This window comes from Juglans microcarpa x Juglans regia, chromosome 6D, assembly GCF_004785595.1.
Source record: "Juglans microcarpa x Juglans regia isolate MS1-56 chromosome 6D, Jm3101_v1.0, whole genome shotgun sequence".
Taxonomy (NCBI): Eukaryota; Viridiplantae; Streptophyta; class Magnoliopsida; order Fagales; family Juglandaceae; genus Juglans; species Juglans microcarpa x Juglans regia.
In genome coordinates this window covers 3798427-3810692 of record NC_054604.1, presented here as the reverse complement: position 1 = coordinate 3810692, position 12266 = coordinate 3798427, and the positions used below count along the sequence as shown (strand labels likewise).

The 12266-nt window shown below is 35.2% G+C and overlaps 2 protein-coding genes across 4 annotated transcripts; one reads left to right on the top strand and one right to left on the bottom strand.

Moving 5' to 3' along the window:
- Nucleotides 1–1317: 1317 nt before the first annotated feature.
- On the top strand, nt 1318–8165 carry LOC121234188 (calmodulin-binding protein 60 A-like). Of its 2 annotated transcripts, none has more exons than XM_041130023.1 (8): nt 1318–1510; nt 1711–1829; nt 2701–2779; nt 4882–4934; nt 5042–5532; nt 6018–6178; nt 6938–7141; nt 7239–8165. In XM_041130023.1, exons 1-8 carry the CDS (start codon nt 1352–1354, stop codon nt 7866–7868), a joined length of 1896 nt encoding a protein of 631 aa, XP_040985957.1. In that variant the 5' UTR covers nt 1318–1351; the 3' UTR covers nt 7869–8165. The 2 variants fall into 2 exon arrangements, with proteins under 2 accessions (XP_040985957.1, XP_040985958.1); XM_041130024.1 differs by having other exon boundaries at nt 1319–1529.
- A 465-nt stretch (nt 8166–8630) lies between these two features.
- Nucleotides 8631–10573, bottom strand: LOC121234187 (serine/threonine-protein kinase TNNI3K-like). Of its 2 annotated transcripts, none has more exons than XM_041130022.1 (3): nt 10248–10573; nt 9190–9303; nt 8631–9052 (listed from the first exon to the last, which is right to left on the bottom strand). In XM_041130022.1, exons 1-3 carry the CDS (start codon nt 10281–10283, stop codon nt 8969–8971), a joined length of 234 nt encoding a protein of 77 aa, XP_040985956.1. In that variant the 5' UTR covers nt 10284–10573; the 3' UTR covers nt 8631–8968. The 2 variants fall into 2 exon arrangements, with proteins under 2 accessions (XP_040985956.1, XP_040985955.1); XM_041130021.1 differs by having other exon boundaries at nt 8631–8849.
- Nucleotides 10574–12266: the final 1693 nt, after the last annotated feature.

Here is a 12266-nt window from a genome sequence, read left to right as displayed (position 1 = left end):
GTGAAATGGGAATTTAGGAAAAAAGGAAAAAAAAGGTCACGAATACGTAATAATTGTTATGCAATTTCACAATTAGGATATGTTATACTTTCATTCTATTATACGATGCAAGAGCATCTTCAATAAATTAGTTAAAAATTAAATTTATTGAGTATTTAGTTATTAGAGAGTAAAATATACTCACAATGAATTAGCTAAATTCCAAATAATTAGAATTTAACTACAGTAACTTTTAAAATTTTTTTTAAATTTAAAAGTTATTGTACATACATCAAATATATATTTTATCAATTATTTCTCCCTCCCTTTCTTTCTATCACATATTTTATCACAATTAATATATTAATTTGAGTTAATAATATATTAATTTAATTAGAATATGATTATTAATTAATATATAATAGGTAGAATAGTAAAATATAATAAAATTAAATAAATTAATAATTAAAAAAAATAAATATTTTTAGTTACTCATTATTCTATAACGAATAAATCGATATTCTAAGATAGAAATTTAATGTGAATAACTAAAACTAAATTCATCTTATATTATTTTATTGTTATAAAATGAAAAAATAGCTATTTCAATATGGAGATTTATGTGAATAGAATAATAAAAAATTAAATTTATCTTATATTCATAAAAAAATATTATTTAACTTTGACTAATCTATTGATGATGCTCTAGTGTCGTTGAAAATTAATAATAATTATGCACATGACATGTCAAGAAAGAAGGTGAGTATTTAAATATCGTTACTCCTAAATTACTTAATAAAATCTATCAATTGATACATCATACACAATATTTAAATATAAAAGAGAAATGATTTAACTATAAAGAAATCTTATAAAACACATTCATAAATTGACGTTGTTTAATGTTAAACGTTAGATTATAAAATTAATTTTATTATAAAATAAATCTAACGTATTATATGAAATCATATCAATTTGTGAGTTTATTTTATAAATTTTTTTTTATGATTATAGTATTTTTAAATATACAAATATTATGATAAAACACAAGAGGCGTTGTAAATCCATTGCAATAACATGTGTAATTTGTTTTTTTGTTTTTTTTTTTAATTTTTAATTTTTTTTTTATTTTACAAAAGGGGAGAATCCGATGTTACAAATCGAAGGAGAGTGGACCCATTGTTTGGCAATAGATGTAGTGTTATGGTCATATAGATGAGTGGTTTGGTCACGTAACGCGCCAAATAGATAGATATATACTCACCGAAACCCGCGTCTTTCTGTGGGTGGGCCCCCCCGTCTCTCAACCAAGTCCGTAACGCGCTTTGAATTGGGCCCCACAAACTCCATAGTCCTCCCTAATCTATCTCCCATGCTCGATCCTCAACGCTTCCACTCTGCAATGCCAAATAGCCATTTGAGGCGTTTTGGTTTGGACCCAAAGAGCCAAAAGAAGATGAATGGGGTTATGGGAGAGCCTCAGGGCCGAGAAGCATCCCAGACGCAACCAAATTTAGACAATGGATTCTGGGTAGAAAGATGACACACAAGTACTTGAATGATTTTGGAGTTTACTTCTTAATTGTCATTTATTATGGTTGTGTGTGTGTGTGTGTGTATATATATAGCTGTCTAGTCTGCTTATTATTGCTGCGCCGCATGTTGTCTCTTTAGATATTGTTGTTTTTTTGTTGTTGATGTTCATGGTTTGCTGCAACACCCACCGAACAGTGTTGTGGGTGTTGCTGGGCTTTCATGATGTCGCAGAAGAGGCAGCAAGAGGACGTGAAGGCCCGGCCAGAGGGTAGTTCTTCCGAGGATAAGCGTAGGAGGATTCCTACCTTGAAGAAGTAAGAGGGACTTATTTGATACTAGCTCTCGATTTCTCCTCTCTATTGTTTTTTTTTTTTTTTTTTCTATTTATTGATAGGAACTTTTCTCTCTATTGTTGCTATGCTAAGGTTAGTAGAAATCTTGTTGGGGCTAAGTGGATTATTATATGCGAAAGGAAGTGGGTTGTGCTTTTTTAGTGAAAATTGTTGACCAGTGTCATTCATTACTGTGATATATGGTGTGAACCGAACTGGGTTTGGTAATAACTGAGCTGTGTTTTCTTCTCTCGTGGAAAGTTTGCTTAAATGCGTATTGTCCATTCGGAATTTGATTGCTGCTGGCTTTGTTATCTTGGAGACGTGATGCCAATGGTCCTTCGACAAAATTAAACCTTCTTTCCTTTAAAACAAACGGTGGAGGGTAAGGTCGGAGTTCCAGTACTGTACGGGTGTGGGTTTGGACTACTAATGTTGTTTCTTTTGTTTTCTAGAAAAGGTTATGAGTGCTATAAATTCTGGGGGAAGATAGTAGAAAAAGGGTCTCCGATTGAAGAATGGCTATGTTGAGTATGCTCAGTGAAAATTGCTTTTCCCTTTAGATGTCAGTGCTTTCGGCTCCATGTCTTGGATACATTATTTTAGGATCGCCATTTATAGGTAGGTATTAAGTTTTAAAATTTTGACGAGCAGTAAATAAGATATGAGAGAGCTATTGATGATAAATGTACCGAGTATGAAGTGGGTTACTTTTGATGTTAGCAAATTTGCTAGCAACTTCTGTGAATTTGATGATACACTGGACCAGACTGACTTATAATAACACTGGACGAAACGTGTGACCCTGTTTCCCATAAATTTGATTGCTAATGATTTTGTTAATGACATTCAGTGTGGTTTTGGAGGTTATGAGGAGGCAATCAGTCCATCATTTGCTGGAGCCGATTCTAGAGCCTTTGATTCGTAAAGTCGTAAGTTATCTTTTTTAGATACATTTCTTCTTTATAAGTAAGAAAGACATTTTTATTAAATAGAAGGAAATAGGCGATGCCCATGTACATACAAAAGAAAACACCTAAATACATTTTAAGAAGCAGAAAACGACAACAAAAAATCATGAGCAGAAGCTCCGTTAATCAATAAAGTAGAAAACCAAAGCAATAAAGAGTGCACAAACAAATTCCGAAGTTCCTCCAAAGTAATCCTTATCATTGAAATACCCCTCATTCATTTCCGTCCAAACACACCACATGAGACAAAGGAACCATCTTCCAAACCGCATCCACTTGAGAGCAACCGTGTAGCCCGTTCCAACACGCAAGAAGATCAATCACACTCAAAGGCATCACCCAAGCCAGCCCAGTTCTACAAAAAATCCCATCCCACAAAACCCTTGCCGCCTCACGATGCAAAAGTAAATGATCCACAGATTCTCCATGCTTCTTACACATGGAACACCAATCCATAACAATGAAACCACGCATCTTCAAATTATCCATGGTCAAGATTTTCTCAAGAGAGGGAGTCTATATAAAAAAAGCAACTTTGGTAATTTGCTGGACTGTATATATTGAACTTAAAATTTGTGTTAGAATACTTCTTTTCTCTGTCCATGCTAATTCATTTGGAAGTATAATTCTGAATATATAATTGGTGGGTTTTTTGAATGAATTTGATAAACCCCGCATTAATTTAATATTGATAGAAGTCATCTGTATAGACCCTTCTAAGCATCGTTGATGTAAGTTACTACCATGGCTTTGCAAGTTGCAGCTAACATGCATGTCAACCCACTCTATGATGGCACTCACTATAGGCTGCCCACCGGTATCTTCCATTGTCTGATGACTTTGCTCTTATTACTAAGCAAACATTTTAATTGGTCCATATTCTCAGTCATGGTTGCCACTTTTATGAGATCGAGTTACATGGTATAATGCAATACCATATATGGAGAATACATTAATTTTGTAGAAGCTATAGAGCTTATGAATTCAGTTTTTGGGATTCTAACATACATCTGGATTCTATGTTAGACACTGTGAACTTCATCTAACATAATTTTACAGAAATTTCCTTTCCTTCAAGAATGGCGAAGCTTATGATCATATCATTACCTCATAAATCCCCAAGGTTCCTAACTTGATAGATAAGGATTTTAAAAATGTCAGAACCATACTGTGCTGACTGCTGCAGCTCTTTGTGCCTTGGCAATTGGTTTTCTGTTTGCTATATTATTGGTTAAAATAGTGATAATATAGAGATGTGATGGTACTGTTTTTCTCTAGTCTATTTCTTAATTTTCTGTAGGTTGTAAATTCATGTCGTTTGAGCTGTTTAATTTTTCACTCGTACCTTTCTTGCAATTATTATGAATTTAGTTTTACTTGCAACCTTCCACACATACACTGCACATTTAAAAAGATCTCAGAGCTCAATTTAATATGATTCCTTTGTGAGTTTGAGGATTTCTTTAGCACAATAGCACTGTTGTGGCCATAAAGAATCACATGGTTCTAAATAATTGTTTGATCTACTGAAGAAATTATGACCAACTATTGCCAAGTCTTGTTCATGTTCTTTATGTGTGCCGTTGTTTCTAAAATCAGTTGCAAATATTGTATTCTTTCTAATTTATGGGGTATGAAGGTGACTGGAAATCATTCTGTGAATTGAAGCACTAAGGGCTAGTTCACAAGTGTTCTATATTTCTTTCACAAACATCACTCAAACCCGAAACACTTTTCAATTTCAAATCTTCAAAATTTTCATTTAATCATTTCTTAATTATTACAACTTTCCCAAACTCCCAAACAAAACACAAAAAATAATACAACTTTCTCAAATTTCAAAACAAAAAGAATATTAAAAAATTATATTCAAACAATTTTTTAACTTTATAATATTTTTATTCAACTTTTTCTCTTTCCTTTTCCAAAATCCAATAAAATCAATTCTATGAGTTGTTAGCTCCCTTATCTTGCAATTGTTTCTGTTCTAAATTTATATTGGTAATAGTTTCAATTGGTGGTTGTATAGTTGGTCAATATTCAATGATGTCATGTGTTAACAGGTCAGAGAGGAAGTTGAATTGGCCCTAAGAAAGCATTTGAACAGCATGAAACAGTAAGAAATGATACTCTGGTGATTAAGATTTTTTTTCAAACGTTATATTGTTAACTTCCCTAAGCAATAAGATTCGATAGATGATGCATTTCTGCCATACTGTTCAGGAATTGTGGGAATGATGTTCATGTCTCTGAGTCAAGAAGCCTACAGCTTAAGTTCGTTAACAACCTATCTCTTCCTGTATTTACTGGAGCTCGAATCGAAGGAGATGATTATTCTAACATACAAGTGGCTTTAGTTGATATTCTTACTGGGCAAACTGTAAAATCTGGGTCAGAATCCTCTGCTAAGGTGGAAATTGTAGTTCTTGAGGGTGACTTTGATGGTGATGAGAATGAGAATTGGACAGCTGAAGAGTTTAAGAACAACATTGTGAGAGAAAGGGAAGGAAAAAAACCCCTACTTACAGGAGATGCGTTTGTAAATCTTAAAGAGGGCACTGGTTTAGTGAGTGAGATATCTTTTACAGATAATTCAAGCTGGACAAGAAGCCGTAGGTTCAGGCTAGGTGCAAGAGTTGTTGATAACATCAATGGAACAAGAGTAAGAGAAGCAAAGACAGAATCCTTTATTGTCAGGGATCACCGTGGAGAATGTGAGTACTTGTTTTCAATATTCTTTTGCTTTGATTTATAAAAAATCCAACTTCAAGATGTATAATGTTAGTCTTTTATGGCTGAAAACTCTCTTATTACTTATCAAAAAGAAAATATATTTTCATCATGATGAAATTTTATTTTGAATGTTCAAGTTCTTTGTTTGACTATTTTCTATTATATTACTTTCCCATCCTTTTGTGCTCTCTGCTCGTTAGTGCTATCGATTCATGCAACGTATCAAATAGCTACCCAAAAATATTGAATTCACATCATTATGTATAGAGTCTAATTGGAAAGTTAAGTTATTCTATTAATTTGATCTTGTGATTTGAACAAGTTATTATCATGTCTTCCATGACTTTCTTCTATAGCTTATAAAGTATACACCTAAACTTAGTTGACAAAAATAGTTAGCATCTTAGGTTTCTAAAGTAACTGAGATCAAATGAAACTCCATTGTAACTTCTGATTCTGGTTGCAGTGTACAAGAAACATCACCCTCCTTCTCTGTTCGATGAAGTATGGAGATTAGAGAAGATTGGCAAAGATGGAGCTTTCCATAAGCGTTTGAGTCGGGAAAACATCAACACTGTGAAGGATTTTTTGATCCTACTCTTCATAGATCCTTCAAGGCTCCGAAACGTAATTATAAGTACACTTACCTCTATTAATTTTCCTTCCGAACAATATCTACTACTTTTTTTTTTGTAAGTACTACTTCATCTACTACTTTAACCACACTTACCTCTATCTGCTACTTAATGTCCATAATTTTTGTTTTAAGGTACTATTACCAGTGTCTAAATGTCCTGTGAAGGATGGTGTACTGTTGTATTGATTTACTGGTCTATATATGTAAAAATCTGAAAACAAGAAAGAGTTTACTGGTTTTAAAAGCCCTATTGTTTTATTGAGGATAATGGATACACTTGGGTGCTTTCCAAGGGAAAATTTTGTTGGTGCACTAGAGGGATAAAGGGATTTTGATTTTAGCTTCTGTGTTTTAGTCAGATCATGATGTGTGTCAATGTTGAACATGAATAGACATGGCTAGAGTTGCATCTTCAGTTATTTTTTACATTGGCATGGTGCATGACTTAGAAATGTCTCAATTGAGATTGGTCTGGTGAATCCTTCTTGGATGGTGCAGACGCCAACATGTGTGCATTTATTTCTAGAGTAAAGTCTGAAGCTAGGGTTATGTTCTGTCTCTTGGAATCAAGACTTAATCGGTGTTCTTGGTGAAACCTATGAACCAATGCTCAGACATTGAGCTTCTGCAGACAAGCTGAACAACACTGACTGCTTTTCACGAGAATTTTCAAAAGCTTCAGAAAAAATGGATTAAAGTCTCCTCTCTTTGAATATAGTAATTATGGCAATTGTTTTGGACATGTGTAGATACTTGGCACAGGTATGTCAGCTAAGATGTGGGAAGTCACCGTGGAGCATGCTCGGACGTGTATACTTGATAAGAGGATGCACGTGTACACTCCAAATTCTCAAGAAAAAACTGGTGTGGTTTTTAATGTTGTGGGAAAAGTGATGGGACTATTTTCAGAAGGCCAATATGTTCCTGTTGATAAGCTTTCAGAAACTGAGAAGGCACTTTTCTTATTACCTCAGATCTGGTTTATTTTCATTGTTTTCTCCCTTTCTCTTGGTGATGTCTGACTTCTTATAATCAACTTTTTTCCCTCAGGCTGAGGCCCATAACTTGGTGATTTCTGCATTCGAACACCGGGGGGAAGTCATCACTTTCGATGATGAAGCCTCTCTTGTGGGTGGCTCTTCACAGTTAACCAATGTTCTTTATGCCGTGAACTCACCCAGGACAGAGAGTTCTAATGGGAGCAAGTTTTTGGCTTCTCACAAGATTGGTGGCTTTGATTATACACAACAAAGCGCCTCTTCTCCTGATATCATTTCATCCATCTATTCCGTTGGGAGCACAAGTGGTTTGGATGATTATGCCTTGCCCAGTATTGATGGCATGGGTCTAAGATATGACCAGGCTTTGAGTTTCCCAGGCCAAGTCACCAACTCCCTGATTTGCGACACAGCGCCAATGTCTCAAGCTTTCTGTGATGAGGATCATCTACAATTTTTTGATACTGATCTTGACCCTCCGAATTTAGGATCACAATCGGATCTTCAGAATGCTGTTGACAACTTCCTGTTGGCACGTTCTACACCTGTTGCTGCTGTTGGTAAAGCTCAGAGGAGATGGACAAAGCTTTTCAGTGTGCTAAAATGGTTCTCAATAAGGAGGACTGTGGCTTTAAAAAGAAACAGGATACGGGAAACTCCGAAATACAGTAATGGATTATGAGAAGAAGTGACAACAAAATGGTTTGAGTATATTTGTAAGTTTGGAAAATAGTGTTGGTGAGTGCTGCCGATTAAATTTTTGCATGCAGTTGTAGAGAGACATTTGTAAGTCTCATTCGATGTATATACAAAGATAGTTCCAAGTATCTTCGTCAGATGCTGAAAGATTAGAGAAATGTCTTTCTGTTTAATTCAAGTTGTAAATATGTAGATCTTTGTCACAGAATTAATAAAGCTTCTGGCATCGGTTGCTGCTCAAACAAGAAAGCAGTAATGCCAGGATGCTTAATATTTTCTAGGTTGCATGCCAAGAATATAGTTTTGGATGAAATTATTTGATTAATAATGGTATTCTTAACACTTTTTTTCCTTGGATTTTATGGCTCACTTGGCTTCGTCCTCCAAATTACTGTATAAGCTAATTGTGCAAACGTCCATGAATGTCAAAATTATTACAATTCTTCTAGGTGCAAGCGGGTGGCGGATGAAGCTCACGTGGAACTGCTGTTGTTAGAGTTATTTTAAAAGAAAAGTAGAAACAAAGAAAGAAAACGAAGAGAAAAAGACTACCAATACCAGATCCCCTTCGTCAATCTCTCCTTTGTCGATTGCCACTCCATGAGCGTCACAACCATTTGCCAATCCCAAACCTTTCTATTTTTTTTTCCTCTTTTCCCCATTTCTCACCTCCACCACACTTTCAGTTTACTCTGTTCTTCCATGGATACTTTCTTTCTCGAGCCTACACGAAACTGATCTGTTTGGTTGCCTGGAAAGTTACCGGGATAAAAAAGAAAGTAAAGTTTCCGGTCTTTTTGGTGTTCTTTTAACCATCGGGAAATCCCCCTCAAACAATTGCAATCCACTGTACATTATCCTTAGCCCTATAGTCAACATTGTACTCGAGCAATGTATTGGCAGTCGAGCAATCTTCAGCTCGAAGTGAGTACCAAACAGCAAGATTTAATAGTGTAATTCCATTCTGCATTAATAAGACAGCACAAAATTGAGTTTACCATCAGAAATCTAAATCCCACTTTTAATTTGAACTTTTCAAAAATGGATCATAAGGTAATAAGAAAAAGCAAATTTGCTTTGGCTTCAATAATGGCACCATGACCAAAGCAACTGTGCAACATCATTGCATCCATTCTTTGTTGCCATGTGCAAAGGAGTTTCTCCATACTGCAAAGCACAGCAATTTGACACTCAGGAATCAATAACAAGATCAATAAGTCGTGAGCATAGGCTTAATAAATCCCAAGCATCATTGTAATGTACACACTTTTTCCAAAAGAAAAACCAATTATATTAATACTTACCATGTTCTTGGCTTCCAACTCAACCTTATGATCTGCCCTTTGTCGATCAAGAAGAAATTTGACTATCTTAGCCTTGTTATAACCAGCAGAAACGTGAAGTGGCATCTGTGCCATCTGAAATCAAGCAAACAAAAGGAATGCATTAAATAGAAGAATAAACAACTTCATATAAGATGCAGGTTTCAGAGTGGATCAACGAACACAATGAAAAGCAAACCAGATTTCTTCAACTCTTTAAAATAGAAGCAGATATACATAAGCAAAAGAAAAACACAATAACAAAAATAAACGCTATGCATTTTAATCTTTTTTACTAACAGTATTACTGCCGACAACACATTGCTTCCACTCCAACGTTTGCTGAAGTTACTACTCATCTGCTCCTTGTTCATCCTAACTATTCTAAACGTGCTCATTTTTATGCCTCGAGACCCTATTCAGCATTGACAGATTCTCTAGTATATGCAATCGTCGCATTACACACATTATGAAACTCTAGTAAATTTACCTAATGAGACCCTCTGTATCCAATGCACGGTTAAAAAAAATGACGATTGAATTATAGAACAATAATAAAGGCTCAATGCAACCCTTAATGCACACTAACATGAAATTCATTCGTCCCAATAGATCCATTTGCGTTTCTATTCTTGATATCAATAAAAACGTCAATTTTTTTGTGCATGTTTCCTCTCCAAACTGAACCACAAATCTGCACCGACCTGCCAAACACTCTCAACACTAACAGGTTTAAGAAAGAAAAACAGAAAAACAAAATTCTGGCATTAGGCAATGACAGTTTGAATTTCCTTGAGAAACTAATACAACATCCCTTACCCACCAAAATTCATTCCCCTCGGATCAAAAGTATATGGTAGTCGAGCATAGGGCTCAAATGTGTTCAATTCATTCAATTTTTAGGACACAATTTGCACCCTTTTCCAAAAAAAAAAAAAAAAAAAAAGAGCCATAAAACTGAAAGTACACAAAAGAATTACGATTTTGGGCCAAAGGAAAAAATCCAGCTCGTATAAAGAGAGAGAATGGGATCTTAAGACGGGTTGATAAGAGACGGGTTGTCTCAGAGTAGCCATTGAAATCCAAGAAGGTCACCGGACTGAGCACAGCCATGAATAGTGGTTGGTTTGGCAGATCTTGACCGTTGGTTCTTTGGCCTCTACATGCCTATGAATCGGGACTCTGTCTCTCTCCAAAAGAACAAAAAAATAGAGATAATGGCAATGAGAGAGAAATAGAGAAGAGAATGGAAGAGAGAACGAGAATCAACCGCCTGAAGAAAAGAGAATGGAGAGAAGGCACTCGGAGAAGAGAAGCATAGAAGAGAGAATGCAAAACTGTGCGTTTCAATAACTTTCATTTTAGATCCCGCCCAAAACTCATTTACTAAAAGTAAAACCAAAATGAACTGTTTCATTAAATCTTTCCAAGTCAGCTTCGGTCGGTGCACTTTGGTGCTCAAAAATGCTTGAAAGAAGAATTTTCCAAATTATTAATTATATTTGTTAGTGTGTGAATGGTAATCCCACATTGCTTATGTGAAACTCTTGTTTAGCCCAGTCCGTCTAAGTACAAGCACTTTAGCGCACCGATCCCACGGATGAAGCTGACATGGCAGTCAGCTTTAGTTTTTCTTTCCTTTTTTTGTGAAGAAAAAAAAAATACAAAAGAAGAAAAGGCTCTGTTTATCGTCTTAGTTTTACCATTTTCGTCTCCCCTGTGCCTCCCTCCATATTTGGTGAATTTGCTTTCAAGTAGAGTTTTCCCAGTATATATGCATTTACAAGGGCTCTTATCGTACACAAACTACAAAAATCCTTATCTTTTTTCCTTCATAGCCACCATCGATTGACCCAGAGGAGGTCATAGAGCTCTTTGATTTTTACTGGTTTGGCCTTAGAATCTTCAAGAAACAACTCCCAAACGTATACAATTCATTAGACTTCAAAGCAAACACAAATCATCAAATTCAAGAGTTAAAAGGGTTTATGGATTTGGGTTTTGTTTGCTCAAAAGAATATAGGAATTCAAGCTTGGCTTCAGTCATTCCTGGGTTTCAAAGATTTGGAAAGAAAGATGAGGAAGAAGATGTTGATGAATCTGCAACTTCAAGGCCTTATCTTTTTTAAGCTTAGGAGGTTTTGGGTAGAAAAAAGTCACAGAACCCATTGATGAATTGAGAAATTCCTACTTGAGCGATGACTTTGACATGAAAAATAATATGAAATGGTGGGATCACATCGTTGCTTCCACTGTTAGATGATGAAAATCTGGTAGGAATGGAAGAAGGAGAAGGGTGCGCCTCTTCAACACGCATTGTTTCATTAAACGGCTGCATTCCATGTCATATTCGGTGTGCATGGTTACGCAAATTCGCTTTCAAGTAGAGTTTTCCAAATAATTATATTACAATTCTAACATGATATTAGAGCATAGGGTTATGGGCCCACCATGCTTCCTTTGCGAATTGCATTACTTAATTCTATGTGTTGTGTTATATAATGTAGCCTATATATAAGAAACCAAGGGCTATACAAGAGTCTCACACTTAAGCAAGGTGAGACTATTATTTACAATTCTTAAGTAAGACTCTAGTAGAAGCTCTTTGCTTCTTATATATAGATCGCATTGTATAACACAAAACATAGAGTTGAGCATTATAAAGAATTGCACTATAATTCTAACAGTCTTTATTGTGATAACCCATATGATAAGAATAATGGTAGGTGATGTATGAGATCACACATAGGGGTAACAATATGTGACACAATCCCTTAACTTAATACGAACACAACACAAAATTAGCAGGTTTGAGTTTAATGTTAACGAGTTAACGGGTTAAAGTCAAAATGGGTTGATTCATTAATACATGATTCACTAACGTGTCAATTCGCTTAACCCGTTAGTAACCCGTTTAGACTCATTAAATTTTTTACTCAAAATTACAATTATATCATTTTTAACCTTCCAGCATGGGCGTGTTATGAGATATAGACTCAAACATCTTGGGCTTAAATTTGAATTAGGAGCACCCTGGATTACCTGATACATGGTTTTGG

Excerpts from the sequence above, each read along its gene's own strand:
- LOC121234188 (XM_041130023.1), top strand. The coding sequence starts at position 1,352 with ATGCTCGATCCTCAACGCTTCCACTCTGCAATGCCAAATAGCCATTTG. Across the intron at positions 1,830-2,700 it reads AGGATTCCTACCTTGAAGAA|TGTGGTTTTGGAGGTTATGA; the intron begins GTAAGAGGGACT and ends AATGACATTCAG. Across the intron at positions 6,179-6,937 it reads ATCCTTCAAGGCTCCGAAAC|ATACTTGGCACAGGTATGTC; the intron begins GTAATTATAAGT and ends GGACATGTGTAG.
- LOC121234187 (XM_041130021.1), bottom strand. The coding sequence starts at position 10,283 with ATGGCTACTCTGAGACAACCCGTCTCTTATCAACCC. Across the intron at positions 9,304-10,247 it reads AACCCGTCTCTTATCAACCC|ATGGCACAGATGCCACTTCA; the intron begins GTCTTAAGATCC and ends GCTTGATTTCAG. Across the intron at positions 8,850-9,189 it reads AGTTGGAAGCCAAGAACATG|AATGGAATTACACTATTAAA; the intron begins GTAAGTATTAAT and ends TTATTAATGCAG.